Consider the following 17,920-nt stretch of genomic DNA (forward strand, 5'->3'; position numbering starts at 1 on the left):
AGGAAGAAAGGGAGATCCATGTGTTGTTTTTTTCTTTGAAGCTGCAAAGTCACTGAAACAGCAGCTGGATGTTCTAAAGGATGCATATGTAATGCTGAAACCAGCTCAGTATTAACTGTTGATTAATCTTCCAATGCTTTTTAAATTGGCCTGCATAATAAATACACCTGGGAAATAGAGGAATTTGCAAATTCATGTTTTATTTCTTCTGGCAGGTTACACACTCTGCAGACTAATTTCAAATCCGACCTGATACAGGGCTGACCAATCACAACTGTTCATCAAATAAAGCGTGTAAACAGTAACTGAATGTAAAGAGGAGTGCTATTAACCATTTCGTAAAACAAAAAAAGATGGCTGCTTGGGGCGCTGGTTGGTGTGCAAGCCCCATGTGGGAGACCCAGGTTCAAATCCGACCGCATGTTGTTGACCCAAAAAAGCCCAAAAATAAATCTTAAAAAGCCTTCGATGTGGTATAATTTGCTGCTGCTTCAGTATTTAATATATAGGACATCACTTGACATATAATTAGTGTTGACATATTAATGATCGCATGCTAAACTTTTTTTGTGTTCTAATGAACTTGAGTCATTTCAGTTGAAGATTTGACCCAGCGACCAAGCCCAGCAGCAACACAGATACGTCACATCTTGTAGCTGCGATGGTTGTAGAAATTTCTTCCTGCACTTCCTGATAACGCCCCTTTAAAAACCACGCAGCTGACTGGGAGGTCTGAGGTTCCACTTTCTTGTGCATCAGTGACGTTGCGCGGCAATGCCTGGCAAACAAAATGCCATCATTTACAACACAGTCTGAAACAAAATATTAAGTAGACATTCATAGTAGACAAAGGCAGGACAAACATTGATCACATATTAGAAGCTATAGAACTAGTTAACGTATGCAATGATTAGCTTAATAAATGCTGCTTTTTATTATAAACTATTACAGAAACTGTAAATAAAAAATCATTAGACAGAAAAACTTTAAAATGCATAACTGTGCATACATGTGTGGTGTTGTGGTGTGGTGTATCACCATCATCCTTTGTGTGTCACAGCTATAAACAAAGGTTATTTATGGCTTGCAGGAAAGTAAGTAAGGACTTATAAAAGAACGAAACAGAAGGTGTTTTCTTCATTTATTCTCTTTTCCTTCAAACACACAGAAACATCTTCTGTTGTCTCAATAAAACCACTTCACAAGTACAAGGTGCAAAGAACCTGATATGTTCAAGAGTACAGTTTGTACCAAAAGGTTAAGTAACCATTATATGGGAAATGTGCACACATACATTAAGGGCTTATTGCATTATCTGTAGAAGCATTTGGTGTGATTTGATTCTCATGGGATTTTTTTCAGACCTGAGGGGAGGACAGAGCGGTCATGAGAGGCTCAACGCGAGCTCTCTGGGAGTTCAGCTTCAGGCTGCTCATCACACAACGCTGAACTCATAATTTGGGATGAAATATGAGTTATTTTGATGTACATAAAAAGTGTTTGTTTTTCTGGGTTGTATCGGGGTTTTTTTGGGGGGGGGGGGGTTGTTTAAATCAACCGTATGAGTGGCTGTCAAATGAGATTTCAGCTACTGTCAAGTTACATCCTCTTCAACTGAAGAATCTGTTTTTAGAAATCACTCAAAAGTATTCTGGATTTTTCCACTCTATTTTTCTTGTGTTATTTTGCTCTTAATCGTTCAGCTTTCATTTAGAAGTAGAAATATTTGTATTTTTGTTTCTAAAGATGCAGTACAAGTGTCATAATTAACATAAAAATTGATTAGTTTTACTCAAATTCAAAAAATTATTGGTTTTATATTTTGTCAAAGCGTCTTTGGGTTCCTAGAAAAGCGCTATAAAAAAACAATATAATATTATTATTATTATTATCCATGGTATTTTATTTTTTTTGTTTGGCAAACAGATTTAACAGGTTGTGTAATAGGTGGAGTGCAAAAGAGCTTAAAAGAGCTTTGCAGATGTGGGCTAAATTAAACAAGGAAGACTAAAAAAGATAATTAAATTGTAGCATTGATCACAAATGATAGATTCAAATAAAAATTCATCAAAAGTCATCCATTGCACTACAGAGAAATTAAATTATAAATCTTATTTTGTTCATGTTTTCTTCAAGTTTGAGAGAGAGAGATCAACATCTCAAACATCCATCTTCTCATTTTTACATCTACATCATTTTAATTTAAACCCACGATCATGCTTCAATTATTTTTCATCAAAGGTCTCTGGCAGACTCAGAGCAGTGCAGGTGTTGCTGAAGGTGTTCGAGTGTGAATGTGAGAAAAAAGGAAAAGAGACAAGGAGAAATTTGTCTTCAGCGTGCCATGAGCCAGGGGCAGAAATTAAATCCTCATTATGATCTGGCACCAACCAACGCTCTTTTCCTCTATGAGTGTGAGTGTTAGTGTACGTGTGTGTGTCTACCTGGCACTAATAATACAACAATAAAGTAGCATCTTGACTTTTGTTTGAAGATCACAGACCCTTTTCAAAAGCTTTCTCCCTGCATATTTAAAGACATTTTTTCAAAGCATAAAATTCACAACCACATGCAATCAATGTCAAATGAAAGCTTGCATCAACAGAATTAAACTCGCTGTTGCATGATCTGTTACATAGTAACAGCAGGATAAATGTCAGCGTACATCAACGTCAGCATGCATCATATGGCAGCAAACTTTCCCTTTAAAATGTCCTTTTATTTCCATTACCTTCATCTGTAAAGTTAGATAACGCATGAGGCAAAAATGTAAAGAAGGACTTAAGCATTTTGGAAAATAAGCTTGTAAATTACTTTTGAAAAATTCATTCTATCCTACTCCATACGTATACGTTTCTGCTGGTCGCCTGTCTGTAAATGTACCCGCCCAAGAAAAGCCCAGCTCATAACCTCCATAGAATACCACACACTGTTTCTTAGGGAGCGTTTAAGTGCTGTTCGTTATTTTTGTTAAACTCGGGACAGAGTCAAGGTAGCTATTTCACCCTTCTTCCTGTCTTTAGCCTAAATTGAGCTAAGCCATGCTGAGCCAAGTTAAGCTAAGCTAAGTGGCAACTAGTGGTAGCCTGTTATTTAGCATACACAACGTGAGAGTGGTATATATCAACTCAACACTGCAATAAAACAAACAAGTGTATTAACTTAAAGGTCTAACTACTCCTGTTTTAAGATAATATAAATAAAAACACCAGTCCAATGATAATTACCAACCACAGAAATACATGTTTTCCTGTACCTCATTTTCATTTTAAATACACATTCATACTGTCCAATTACATGTTCAAACATCGCTGAGTTTCCCCCGTGGTATTAATATTAAAGTATTTCTGATAAATAGCCAACCAGACTGTTGCTCTTGAAATAACTACGTACACTCCTGATAGCATGAAAATTGAAACAGAAAATGCCCAGAAAAGTTACAAGAAATGAAAAAGAAACTGACCAAAGTGAACATTTTCAAACTCTCGCTCTCAAAAATGAACACAGGATATCACATCATAGGCACATGTGGAAATGTGAGGCGGCACAAGAAAAACAATACATGGCTTTTCAAACCTACACAGCAGCTTGTTTGGCTGACTGGATGTCTGAATGCTAATTGGCTAGCTAATTACCTGAGCTACACGTCTTTGATTGGTTTATTGATTGTCTAATAAAGTGACTGATTAACACCTATCAAAACGACAGAAATTGTCATTTTGTGAGGAATTCCCTTCAGCATCTCCTCCTGGATCTTGATGGATTTACTGCTTTAAATGATTACTCAGCTCTTCAAAGAAGCTGCCGGGCTCGGGGAAAATGACTCTGCATTTTGTACAACACATTACTTCACTCCAGTGTTGAACACAACACAAGTGTAAAGCAGCTGAAATCATGTGTTAACACACATCTAAAATCAACAGTGTACACTTCACATTCAGCTGAGCACAGATGTGACACATTCACTGTAAATGTGACGGCAGAGGAAAAGGAGTGTTGTGACTCCAGTGAAGTTGTGTTTACAGATGCAGCAGCTTGGCTCCGCTAGTGCAAGCTGATAAATGTTTCACAATATGAGGCAACAACTAGAGCATGCATCACTGTTTGGAGAACCCCGCGTGCTCCATACATATGCATGTGCCTCAGGTGGAAACGGCCTGTATTATTAATATTCAGGTTATGAAATTACGCTTTAGATTGTGTGGTGCCTTTTTTTAAGTAGTTAACTTCTAATGTAAAAAAAAAAGTTCAAAGGTCAACCTCTGTTACCCCATGGCATTTGTTAAAATAATCCGTCCAAATGTTCCTAAATTGTAGCCTTCAAATCATTTTTATTGGTCTATCATGGAGAATATTTCAGAGAAATAAGATGCTAAAGAAAAGCTGAGTGCATGGACTGTAGTTCTGTTGACGACAGTTCAGGGTGGGTGTTGGCGCAAACCTACTAAATATTTTAAAAATGTAAAAAAGTACTGGTGTCTTCCATTCAGCAGAGGTTGGCCAACAACGTTCAGAAAACTGTGCTCGGGAAAAAATATAAAAATAACATTTAAAAACAAAACGTTTGTTTTGAAGACTGCTGCAAAAATGTATCTCTTAAGACAGCCACTGTTTGCATTGAGTGCTGCGTTGAGTTCAGCTCGCTCTGTCTGTGTGTGAAACCTTTACTGTGGATTTAGATCTCCGACACCAGGAAAGAAGCAATTCATTCCAGGGTGTTCCAGGCAGAATCTGTCCCGACATCTTTCCTTTTTTCCTCTCCGGTTCTCCTTCTTTCCTCACTACTGGAAGCTTTCAGCAGAGAAACCCCATACTCTTTAATAATTTGTATTCATGTGTCATCGTGCTGGCTATGGGCACTTTTGGCTCTCAGATACAGCTGCTGAACCGACAAATGTACTTAAACAACGTCAACAAAAAATGCAACAAAACAAGCACGACAGGCTAAAAGTGAGATATCAGCAAAATAATCAGCTTACAGGAAACACAACAAGACACGTCTAGAGTGTTACACCGGTAACTTGAGAGCAACAGTGGAAAAAAAGAAACAAGATGTCTTAATGTTTCACATGTGTGGAAAGATTTTGGTTTTACATCTCTCTGTGGTCATAACGTGTCTTTGTATTGTGTATCTTTTTCTGCACTTCTAGGTTATTTTATTTCAATTTGTGGTTGGTTTGCATCTCTATAGAAGATTTGCTTTTTTTTTTGTCTCTGAGATTGCTTAATGTATCTTTTTGGTGATTTTGCATCCCTTTGAGGTTATTTTGTGTATTTTGGTTCTTGTATTGGATTTCTTTGAGGTCATTGTGGTTTAAAATTGTAATCTCCGCGTCCCCTTGTTGATGTTTGGAACTTCTTTGTTGATGTTCTGTGGTGTTCTTGGTAGATACTGATTTTGTCATTTTACAACTCTGAGGTTTTTTGTGTCTTTATTGTCATTTTGGGACTTCTTTTGGTCCTTTGAATGCCATCAGGTGACGGCAAGTTAATCAAACAATGGTTGGCCTGTTACGTTATCCATCCATGCTTATATGTGATATGTGGTTTGGGATACTTGTTCAGATACACACACACCCTGAGGCTGACTGGTAGTTAACATATGTTCACTGTGGTTGAGTAGCAACAACCTGTTTGGCACCGAGATAACTGACCTCCTCCAGCTTTCCTCCGACATGTCCTCTTAGCAGTAGAGCCTTCAACAAGTCACTTCATGTCTTTGTTTGTTCATTGTTTGTCATCTGAAGAGCAGATAGCAGATCTGTTTCTGCTGTCACTGTGTGTCAGTGTGTGTCAAAAAGTCTAAATCCCCACCGCCACTTCAGAACAGTTGTAGTAACACGTCGGGTCCCCAGTCCAAAGCCGTCTGAGCCACAGCAAACACAGCCGCCCCGAGCGTCGCCGACAGTCCCCACACGGCCATCTTCACCATCCTGTTCCCCTTCCCCCACAACTGGCCTCGTTCCCGGGGCAGAGCTGCTTCCAGGCCTGAGTGTCGAGAGGACACGAGAACAGGAACAAGAAGGAGGGGTCAGACGTGAGGAGCGTAGAGACAGGAAAGGGTCAAGAGGATTCAAATAGTGCTGGAAACTGGGCCACAGGGGGAGCAAGCTGAAATTTGTTACTGGGATTAAAAACAAAAAGGGGTCAAGGGATGTCAAACACATCGGGAGTGGAGACAAGGATGGTCCAAAACCTTTAACACACATCAAAAAAGTACTAAACAACAAAATCCTCCTCTTTGATCTCCGGCAGTGATTTCATTTAAATGATTTTAACAAAGCTTACAAATGGCTGCAGCAAACATAAAATATTATTTAAAAAAGTAGAAGAGCTTCGACATTTATCACAAAAACAAACTGTGGGCTGCGAGGATTCAGAGATTTTTAAATGCAGCCTGTCAGTCAAACAGGGAACGACTTATAGTAGTCCAGCCTGAACCTGTTAATTTACTGATTATTGTTTCTAACAATATCGTTTTGATTTACGAGTCAAATCACAACCTCGACAGTTTGATTCACTTTGCGTGTTCACCCACTTTAGAAGAATGTGAGCTTGATGATGTGAGCAGCTGGATAAGCTGCGAAAACAACTCTTCCCTTACTGATCTGCTTCAGTACCTTTTTACACAGACGACGAGGCGTAACAGTCCAGTCATGAAAAGACTGTGGAGCTTAAGATGCATCACAAAGACATTTATGAGAAAAAGTGACTGAGGTTCAATGATTCATGTTTACTAAAGTTCTAGTGTCAGGAACAGGCTGACTGGCTGGTTTTGAGTAATTATAGGTTTTTACAGACATACAGGCTAAATGTAGAAGAACTGCTTCACAGTAATTCACTTTTTTTTTTTTTACAACCAATTCAGATAGGTTGATCTGTAACAAAAATCTAAAGGATTATAACTTCCAAAGTCAGCTGATCAGTTTATATTCATAACTTTTTCAGCGTTTAGACACCAGCTTTGTCTCTCAGGCTGATTGACTCTAACGCTGGGCAATATATCGAGTTTTTAAGATATATCGATATATTTTCAAACAAGATATAGGGTAAAACAATATCGTTAATATGAATATAGTTTATGTTTCATTAACATAACGTTACAGAGGTGCCAGGTCACCTTTTTCTCATCTCACTGATGATGACTGACTGTCTGTCCCTCTAAACCCTGCTCCTCCTCTCTCTCTCGTTTATTGTATTTAAGTAACATTTTTATTTTATAATATTACTTTTCAATTCACAAACAGGTAGTTTACTTTCCATGTGTTTTCACTGTTAATAAAATACATATCGATATCGAGTATCGCCTTTCAGCTAATAAATATCAACATATGAGTTTTGGTCCATATCGCCCAGCCCTAATTGACTCCATCATCATCTGACAAACTGAAATCAGGAGGTGCTCTAGATGGACACATTTTCAGTCGGTGATGCTTTTCATTGTGGATGCTCGCTAATTGAATTGTGATGAAACTTCAGGGAATGATGTGCATCAAATGTTGTATTACGCTGTTTGGCCTAAGGGGAACATAACAGCATATTTTTTTATTGCCAGTTCATCATAGAACAATATGTCAGACGCCGCTGATCAGTTTAAAAAAAAAAAAAAAAAACCTACGGGAATAAGGCATCTCTTTGTTCTGTTCTGGCATATCTAAATGTGCATTTGATTGGTCTGGAGGGTGTACTACATCATTTGTTTACTTGTTAATGATTGGCCCAGGGGTGTGCAGCTTTCTGCAGGGGATGGCATATTTACTATTGCCTTGTTCTGAACCATTTTAAGAGATGAGGATCCATCAAATTAATTTGATGGGTAGATTGAAATGTTTGCTTTAAACATTCTAACAGATGCTTTTAAATGTAATGCAACTTGAAAGAGAACCAGTTAAGAATTCAGTTTCACTTCACTCCCTGCACGTGTGTCTCTATGGCCTTGTACGTGCAGAGGCCTTCCTCGGGGTCTCTAATACGATTATAGTAACTATTTTTACCGTGTCTGGAGGCGGCGGCGGCGCCCTGGGCTTTGGTTAGACGTTGGAGAACAGAGTCGGGCCTCTGGTGGAGGGTCGAGCGCTGAAACGCCTGGAAGGTGCTGATGGACAGACTGGAGGAAGAGAAGCAGAGAGGGACGGTTAGAGGAGGATGGATGAGAGAGTCAAGTCAAAGGGAAAGCAAAAAACAATGATGGACTATCATCATGCCTTTGAGTGCACAGCGCTCTGATGGATAAAGACAGCGAGGGGGAAAATAAGACAATATGAGAGATCTGATAACTCAACATCTCTAGTATATAGTAAGAAGCAATAGGAGTAATGCATTATGGGACAGAGGGTACTTTCAGGATCACTCAGTCAAGGCCTGGTGTCAGTGATGTCACTTCCTCTCCTGAACAATGACTGTAAGTAACACTGAAGGACACTGTAAAAAGAGGACGACTGATGGGCAGACTTCAGCTACAGAGACAGAAGATGCAGTTATGCGTCTTATGTTTCCTGCTCAATAATAAAAAATGATATTGAAAATGTGTCTCATGCATGGTTACACACACGCCAAATGTCCCATGGGTAAGTATGTAGCACTTCAAAGTCTGGAAGTGTACACCCTGCTGGTTACTGATGGAATTACAAAAGTACTCATTGAGCATTTAAAACGTTTTTTTTTTCATGTGTTGCACTTTTGTATTTGAGTCATGTGTTGTGATAAAAACAAAAAGCCGAAAACAGAGATGTGCAGGAGCAACAGGTCAAGTCATACAGTATGTATAAAAACAGTAGAATCATAGTGTCTTTGCATGCTCCCTCAACACGGCACAAGAAGCGTAAAATAGAATAATAAAGAGAACATTTGTAACTACGATGTTATTGAGGGGTTAACCTGAGAGAACTCCAACAAACCAAAATCCAAATGTGATAAATCATTTTAGTTATGTTTAAGCAAAAAAGCTTGTTGTTCTACCTCATCATGAAATTCAATAATAAAGTATCTTAGAAGTCATTTTGTGGACAAACAGACTGATTTAAAACTAAGTAATGTATTCATTTAGGATGAAAATAATCTTTTGCAGACCTAAATTCACAACAGCTTGAAGATGTCCAAAGTCACTGACAGTGTGCATTTGTCTTGCCAACTTGCTAGGGAAGGCAACAAGTACATTTTATTTATAAGATATAGTAAGTTTAACAGTTTTTAACAGTTAGACCATTCATCCAAAATGAGAAGACTTCACCAGATTGAAGTGTCCGTAATTATGCACATGACTGAGGTCATAAAATCACATTCAGTTCATGTGGAGGTATTTTAATGTCATTCTTGGCCTCAACCTTATATATACTGGTTTGAAGCCTACTTTTTGTATATTGATCAAGTTATCACAAATGTAACAGCCTTAAAAAAATGTTCCGATCTTAAATTTATGGTTTCAACTGATGCTCCTTCACCTCTTGCGAGACTGCAGGGCTGCCCTCTTGGCCAGCAGGGATGGAGGGTACTGGTCGAACAGATCCTGGGCCTGGCCAATCAAAAGTTCATATGGGAGATCCTGAGGGATGCGGGAGAGGAGGTGGTGGACCATGGCCATGTCACACTCTGTCTGCTTCACCTCCTTCTCTCTGTGCAACACAATCTGAGGAGCAGTAGGAGAAGAAGAGAGCGTTAACCCCCGAAGCTGCATAAACACGAGTTAGACTCCACAAAGTGAACAGTGAGCAGCTTCGGTGGATGTTGCCGAGGCAGAGAGTGAGCGCTCAGCAGGCTGACGAAGAGTTAAACCCCCCCTGCTGTGCGCTGCACTCAGCCTTGGAGGAAACATGAACTACATTCTGCTTTGTTGTTTCACACACTTCAAACAGAACTCTCCCTCTGCCCGGCCCCTTCCCTAACACACACACACACAAACACACACACACACACACACACACACACAAACACACAGATCTTCAAATACAAACAGGCAACATGTACACAGTAATCAACATGCATGAAACCAGTCGTTTTTAAAAGGCCTCTTAACACTCAAACACCTTCAAGATGATACATGTAAACACAAAATAAATGATTTCTACAGACACATGTTCCATCAGCGTTTATTTCTGTCTGAGAGCACCTAAAGGAACACATTTAAGAGAGGAATGGGTGGGGGGGATCCAACCTGCTTATACTCTTACTTAGATGGACAAAAGGACAGATTTCAAACATCAGTCAGCTCCTTGTTTGGTTTCTTAATGCGTTCCTCCTCCTGCCTCTCTTTTATCTCCCCCTCTGTCTGTTTCTTTATACCTCTCTTTCTCTCATCTGTTCATAAGAAGGTATCTAATTAACTAGTCAAGCCACCTCACACTACTTTGCTTCATTGTGTGTGTGAGTATATGAGTCTGCGGCAGTGTGTATCTATCTATGAGCATCAGGATTTCCAAACAATGGCACCTCCTCTTGTTCATTTCCTGTTTTTTTGCTTCTTTGCCACGTTCTTACCGTAGCAGCGAGGTAGATGGGCATCAGCGGGTGTGAGGCCAGGAAGAAGTCATACAGTCTCAGGGTGTGTTTGAACTCTGACAGCACGTGGCCGTACCAAGTGATGAGCCAGGACAGCGCAAAGATGGTTCCCACCTCGGCTCTAAAAAGAGAAGAGATGAACGTGTAAAGACATGAAACATAAAAAACTAGAAGATCACACGTTTAAAATATATTCCTTTTATTTTGATCGTTTAACGTTTTATTTAAAGCTCCTGTGAGTAGTTTTAAGCTGGTTTTGAAACACACTTAAATTAATATTGATGACCTACAAAAGCAAACAAGTACATCAGCAAAAAACATAACTACTTCTATGTTGTTATTTTTAAGGCCTGAAAGTGCAGCAGCTGGGAAAGTGTCAGATTTGGCGATTAACTGATGGTGAAACCGAATTGATTATTTTACAAAGATTCTCCATTAATGATTCATTTGACTGTTAATAATCTCGTAAATTTACGAGAATAAAGTCGTAAATTAACGAGTTCGAGACCAGCCTGCACAAAATGATGAAAGTAGAACTCTAAAAGTATTTTCCTCTGCAGACAGCTTCCTCCAAGTCAGTGTGCTTCTTTCTTCAGTTTCTTGCAGTATCTTTTCAGGGTGCTGATATTTTATGACAATGTGAAGATGATGATGTGCCAAAAGCATGTGTAGTTTCATATCTGCATAAGTAAACAACACAACTATTTGTGTCTGTTATTGGTCTGCCTTGTTAAAGTGTCTCATGTGCAGAGACAGTTTGTGTCCTGTTCATAATTTTACAGATAAACAAGGTCTTTCAAGTTGAAGTGAAAACTTCTCTTGAACTGTTTTTACAGACTACACAAGGAAGTAGTCTATTTCCTTATTAGTGAAACCTTTAGGACAAGATGCTCCATGTTTGTCATTTGAGAACAGGATGCTGCTGCTCTTCTGATATAGACTAAAATAACCACTTTATTCTTTTATTCTTTAAAGACTTTAAGAGTTCTACTTTCATCACTTTCGCGCAGGCTGGTCTCGAACTCGTTAATTTACAAGATTAAACTCATAAATTTACAAGATTAAAGTCGTACATTTACAACTTTATTCTTGTTAATTTACAAGTTTAATCTCAAAATTAGAAAATAATAAATAAAATTAAATAAATAAATAATAAATACAATTTAACATGGCCCTAATCCTCCGTCGTACACATGTACAAGACAATTTTTTTTTTTGACTACGGGGTCGCTAAAAACGACAAATTGAATGTTGCTCCAAGGAGGTTTAATAATCAAGGACAAACTGAGATAAACAATTACTTTCTTTAGGAGCAATATGTAAAATAATGACTGGATGAAATCAGATTTTCTCAAAAGCTACTCTCGAGCCTCAGATGACATCATGCATCGATTTGACCAAGCTGGGTGGTATTTTTCCTTCATTTGTAGAACACTTTTAAATTGTTTGGCTTCATCAAACGGCCTGGAAACACGAGGACTGCAGGTTTTCTCATAACACTATCAATTCTTAAAGATTTAGCCTGATTGATTTCAGAGAAACATGTTTAGTTACCTTAGCTACTCAAAAGTCTACTCTTCTCTTCCATGTCTGTCTTTGATGTGTGCTGACAGAGATAGGCAGTTATTTTTGACAGTGTCTCCAGTAAATTGGATACTCTTAGAGTTTGCTGATAAATATTGGATAGGAACATTCAGGGAGGAAGAAGGATAAGTACAAGAGGAAGAGAGAGAGAGCGACAAGTGAAAAGCCGGTGGGAGTGATGGACGGGGGGAGGGGTAAAGACAGGGAGCAAAGGGCAGGGAACATGTATGATGACAGGGACATAAAAGAGATAAAATGAAGAGGGAGAGATGATACAGATAGAGAAGAAAATGTGGGAGCAGGAGGGAAAAAAAAGGTAAAAGAAAAGAGGCAAAGACATGAAGGAAGATAAGAGGAAGCTGAAGAGCTCATAAAAAGAAAGACCCCTCCGGACTGGGAAGTGGGGCGTTGTTTATCCTGATGTTTTTCTGCAAGTTCAAGGTCTGGATTCTTCTGTTCTGTTGTTGTTTTTTCTGTATAGACCGGTAATTTACAGATATGGAGGTTTCCAGAACAAAATTAAACATGAACAGGCGGGAAAAAAGTCAATCGAACTCCAGGTAACGGCCTGCAAACATTTAAAACCCAAGTTTTGGCCACACATGTAAATTAAACTTGCAGTGTCTGCTTTTTTTGGTTGCTGTTTAAATAAACTGCAAAAAAATCATAAGCCATGTTCTAGCTAATTATACTTCATAAATAAAGGTAAATGTTTTGCATTCCCTGGTGGGACAGAAACAGCTGCTGGACCATCTGATACTCGAAAACCTCTTGATGCTTTTTTAACTGAGCTCCAACACACAACCAAAGCACTTCTGTCTGATTCACACAGGTGAAGATCAACACTTTGATGCCCTCTAGTGGTTGTTACACACATCACATTTTATCCAAAGTTACTCAACATTAAAAATGTATAAAGAAAAGGGGCAAAGTGTCAACCAAATTTGGAGTGCATTTCTCTCCAACAGACAGTTCTAGTGTGTTCAGATCAACACTACGAGTGCTTAGTGATGTTTTTTGTCTTAAGGGGTAATAAATAAGTAAGTGTAAGTCAATGTACCTAATCATGAAGTCGTGTAGTTCTTTATCAACCTGCTCCAGAATAGGCATCAGGTAGTTTAAAATGTGCTTCGTTCTGTCCATGGTTGGATCCATGAAATCCCTAAAGTCAGACAGAGAAGACAAGACAGGAAAGATTAGTGCTTAATGATTTGGAAAAATACTTGGTTAATCAGATCTATCAATACCTTAAAAGTGAGGAGTTTACACTGATTAAAATTAAATGGGGAAATGTAAAAACCTGAGATGGAAGTTGGACAGTGTTTCCAGCAGAGCGATGGCCATCCGCTCTCCGACTACCAGCAGCAGAGAGACGGCCACGTCGTGGTAGCCCTGGTAGTAATGCAGCTGAGGGTTTCCTTTCAAAACCTCCAGTATGGTGTCGATGAGCTGCTCCTGAAGCACGGCTCTCTCTGTGGCTGGCATACCTGAGGGAGAGTTAAGAATCAGCACATTCATACAACAGGATTGTTGCTTCTCTCAAACTTTGATAAAAGTCTTACTGGACACTGGGACATGGTCAAGAACTTTTAACCACACTATAATCTCATTCAGGCTCCATCGCTACATTATGGTGTCTGTTTAATCTCTTGTTTTGGAAACTTAATCTTGTTTACATGTAAGTAAAAAAACTTACCAAAAAAACCTTGGAAAATTCTGGGATGATTATTCTAGAAACTAGGTCAACATTGGACATAGGAGTCCTGACTGACTTCTAATTATAAGAGTTTTGTATGAAACTGACAAATCAAACAAAGTTTAGCTCCCAAAAATTACAAACTGGCAAAAAAATAAAATAATGTAAATACTTACACAAGACCCTATTACTAAAACAACTTTCAACAGAAACATGTATTGTCCCTTTATACATCTATAATTGCACTATCAACAAACATTGTGATTTTGGCTCACAACACCGTTGCTGCTTTAACGTATTGAATTAAATATTAAACCCAGCCACATATCTGCATGTTGCTGTAGTTTGATAAAAAGGCAGAGTGAACGATGCTGCTATCTTCAAAGATAACTCACACACCTTTAGGAAACCGCTTCATGGACCGCCTCACATCCAGGACTACTTGGTTGTAGTCCTTGTGGTGCTCCCTCACATCTCGACCTATAAAAGAAGAGCATATTTACTTTTTAGCTATAAAGGTTGTTGTTGTTAGTTATAGTGTTATGTTGAATACATCAATCAAGTAAATAGCATTATCAGTCAACCACTCACCAGGTTTATGTGGTAGATCGTACACGTTGATATTCAGCAGCTTGGGCCAGACTTTCCTCCTCAGTTCATCAGTGAGGAGACCGCCTTTACTGGCTGCTGCTCTCCTCAGGGTCTCAATGTCCACTGGATCACTGTGCGTTCAAGAGGCAGAATTGGGCATTGTTTAGTGTAATGCACTTCTATAAAATTTGGTCAAAGTATGTTAAAAAAAAATCTGTATAAACCAGTATTTTCTTATAACAAATTAAAAAGGCTTTGGATAAAATAATCTCTGTGATTTACAAACCAATGTATCTCAGTGATTAAGAGTTGTTTTCTGTATTTGTGTGCAGTATTTTACAAGGCTCAGCTCTAACATTATGACCATTTGTCCAATATTTAGTACGCCCCCCTTTTCCTGACCCATCGAGGTACTGTGTGTTCTGACCCATTCCTGTCAGCACCAGCTTTAATGTTCTCTGAGCTCCAGAAGCTCTTCTGTTGGATTGAACCAAACAGGTCAGGCTTTGCTTTGCTATGAGCATCAATGAACCCTGAATCACATCTTTACCCCCTGCCCCCTTTTGACTGCTTCAAACACCTCAACTGAGAGGACAAAATGTTCCCTTGGTGTCTGACATATCCCACCCACAGAGAGATGCCATAGCAACGAAATAATCAATTTGTTTCACTTTATTTGTTAGTGATCATAATGCTATGACATCTGTGTATTTTAACATAACAAGCAACACATCAAGTAAAATGAAAAATGGATCTAAGTCCTTCTTTGAATTTATGTCTGCATGCAATTGACTCTTAAGACTTAGTTTGGATGGATTTATTTATGAACAATCTTTCCCTCCAGACACCCTTTGATTTGTCAATGTTTTATTCAATCCACATCCGTCCCACACTGTGGGATCATGTGGTGTGTCCACATGTTTAAATTGAATGCATGAAGAGGACTGTTGCTTTGCTCTTGTGCATTTCAACCCTTAATTTACTAACTCTGCCTGCTAAATTCAGCATGAGCTTCCCAGTGCCATTTCATCCAAGTCCCACGTGCCCCCCTGTTACTGAAGTCTGCATGATCCTCGGCACGCTATTCTTCTGGGCACATGTGAGTAATCTTAATGTGTGAAATTAGCTTAGCAGAAAAATGATGAAGGTCACTGTCTCAGGTTAAATGCATACCATCTAATTGTGGGACAGGGATCCTCAGAGAGAAGGGCATAACCACTTAGGGTAAAAAAAAATCATCCTGCTCCAGCACTAATTTAGGCTTTTTAGATTTCTTTAAATAAATACTCTTTCAGGCTAAATTTAGATTTTGACAGATAAGAATGTTTTGTTGTAGGGCCTCACTAAATATCAATAGATACATTTCATATAGTAGAACCTGTGTTGCGCAGCCATTCCTCAACAAAAATTTAAAAAAAGTGAAAAAACCTCCAGGAAGCAAATCTAACTATACAATTCAAATGAATATGTCCTTCTTGATCACAGAGAAAGAACCCTTATAAGCACACAGACACATGTCTGCTTGTTATTAATAGTCACTGCCTCACCTGATCAAAGCCTGATGGATCTCAGCCAACTTCGTTTTCCTTCCACAATCTGCTTCTGTAAAAGAAAGAAAGAAGGACAGGGGAGGAGGAAGAGAGAAACAAAATACAGAGTGTGAAAGAGGGAAAAATACATATTTTAGGAATTAAAGAAAGTGAGCATTAAAAAAAGTAATGCGGAAAACAGAAAATAAAGAGAGGGGAGAATGGTTGTGGACAGATGGATAGAAAGATGTGAGGTGAGAGAGATGAATGAGGCATGGGAGGAGAGAGGAGATATCGAGTTGAGGTTAAAAATAGTCGAGTTGATTCAAATGCAGAAAAAACACTTCCAATAATTTCTTGGATTTGGGAATAATAATTAACACACAATTAAATTAGGACTTTTTTGTATATATCACATGACAAGTTTCCCCGTTTAATCAAATATTTTAACTCGATTTTCTTGGACGGAAAAGGTTTGAGGTGTTTCTAAGTTGGCCCCAATTAAGTGTCATTCTTGCTAACAATCCCTTTACAACGGTGTCTAACCATAATGAGTCTCTGGCATGTCACCTAATGTAAATTAGTGCAATGCTGGGATTGAGATCAAGCTTTAAAATAAAGTCTTAACTGCTTGAGTGGCTTAAAGGGTTAAGCCACACAAACAAGTGTTGTTAAGTGATGACATAATTAAAAGTCGTTCTTCTTGTTTGTGTTGTCATTGTTGTATTGAATTAACCCACAGCTCTCTCTGTGTGTCTGCCACACCAGCTGAAACTTTCCAAACTGTCCAGGTTGGCTGACAGGCTGCCACGCAAGCAACTCTATCAGATAAGTAGTTACAGTTTACTTTGAAAAGTAGGGTCAACAAAAAGACAGCTGAGGGTTAAAAATGGGTTAGAAACACTGTGGACTATACTCGTGATTCGTGTTTTCTGCTTAAGTTTGTGTCGGCTGGCTGCAGCAGGCTAATAGTATTAAGTTCAATGGTATTTCGCCACATTCACTAAGAATAAGTGTCTGCATGTTATCAAAATGTACAAAAACTACATTTTAATAATAATAATTCAAACTGGGTTTACAGTAATGATAAGCTTTAGCTTTGGCTTGTCCACATTTATTTTTAGTGTTTGTTTCTACCTGTACTGACAGTATCTGACTTACCTCTTGAGACAGATCCATTCCCATTCACCGCAACTCCTGCTTTTTGTTTCTTCCCCTTAAGCCTTTTCATTCCTCTTACAAACCGACAACCGAATCACAAACTTTGTCTGGTGCCATAAACAAGCAGTAAGATAAAAAAAATATGTCTCTATATATGTAAAAACATAGATAACATTTGGCTAAATATGGGCGCTTCTCTCAACAGCTGTCCCAGACACAGTCAACCTAACATACATGGCGTGGCTAGGCTACAATTGGCCAGAAATGCCACGTGACAACGTGCACAAAACCTATTGGCTGCCAAAAGATTTGCACTACAAACTGACTTGACTGTAGTTTTTGGGTTTTCCGGCTTTATATGTGGGAGGGAAAGTGTGTTTTATTCCCCCGAACCACATTCAAATGTTGCTACCCAAGTTAACATTCAACAAAATCCACTTTAAAATCCACAGTGACCTCTGTTTGTTGAGAAAATAATATTTTAAATAAATAATAATTTAAAAATCATATTTCGCTAAATTATTTTCCCAATTATTCTTTAATATATATATATATTATTTTATTATTATTATTATTTATTTTATTTTTTTCATTTTTTTCAATTTTTTTTTAATTTTATATTTTATTGTTTTGATTTGGTTAACTGACAACAGTTTTCTGTTTTGTGAAATCAGGTTACTTGTTTTTTTGCAGCTATTCTTGTTTTGATATACTGTATAAATGAAATGTGAAAGGGTAGGCATAATAAGCCTCGACTTCATCCTACACCTTTTCGGCCATTGTTTTATTATTATTATTATTGTTCGTGTATGTTCTATGCTTTGTGGTCATGGACCGAAATAAATATCTACTACTAAAAAAAAAA

The 17,920-nt window shown here is 38.3% G+C and overlaps 2 protein-coding genes across 3 annotated transcripts in view; both read right to left on the reverse strand.

Annotated features, from left to right (window-relative positions):
• The window catches only part of necab1 (N-terminal EF-hand calcium binding protein 1), a 174,888-nt gene that overhangs the window by 61,484 nt on the left and 95,484 nt on the right, over positions 1-17,920 (reverse strand). The window lies entirely within an intron of this gene.
• zgc:63863 (uncharacterized protein LOC393372 homolog) lies at positions 1,538-17,274 on the reverse strand. The gene is made up of 10 exons (XM_061060213.1): positions 17,056-17,274; positions 15,913-15,967; positions 14,366-14,496; positions 14,174-14,254; positions 13,379-13,565; positions 13,139-13,240; positions 10,474-10,615; positions 9,441-9,625; positions 7,995-8,107; positions 1,538-5,988 (listed from the first exon to the last, which is right to left on the reverse strand). The coding sequence occupies exons 1-10, from the start codon at positions 17,123-17,125 to the stop codon at positions 5,822-5,824; spliced, it is 1,233 nt and encodes a 410-aa protein (XP_060916196.1). The 5' UTR covers positions 17,126-17,274; the 3' UTR covers positions 1,538-5,821.

The sequence above is a fragment of the Labrus mixtus genome, chromosome 16, assembly GCF_963584025.1.
Source record: "Labrus mixtus chromosome 16, fLabMix1.1, whole genome shotgun sequence".
NCBI lineage: Eukaryota > Metazoa > Chordata > Actinopteri > Labriformes > Labridae > Labrus > Labrus mixtus.

Coding starts and splice junctions, on each gene's coding strand:
- zgc:63863 (XM_061060213.1), bottom strand. CDS start 17,125: ATGAAAAGGCTTAAGGGGAAGAAACAAAAAGCAGGAGTTGCGGTGAAT. Junction 14,497..15,912: donor ATCCATCAGGCTTTGATCAG/GTGAGGCAGTGA, acceptor TTGAACGCACAG/TGATCCAGTGGACATTGAGA. Junction 5,989..7,994: donor CGCCGCCGCCTCCAGACACG/GTAAAAATAGTT, acceptor CTCGACACTCAG/GCCTGGAAGCAGCTCTGCCC.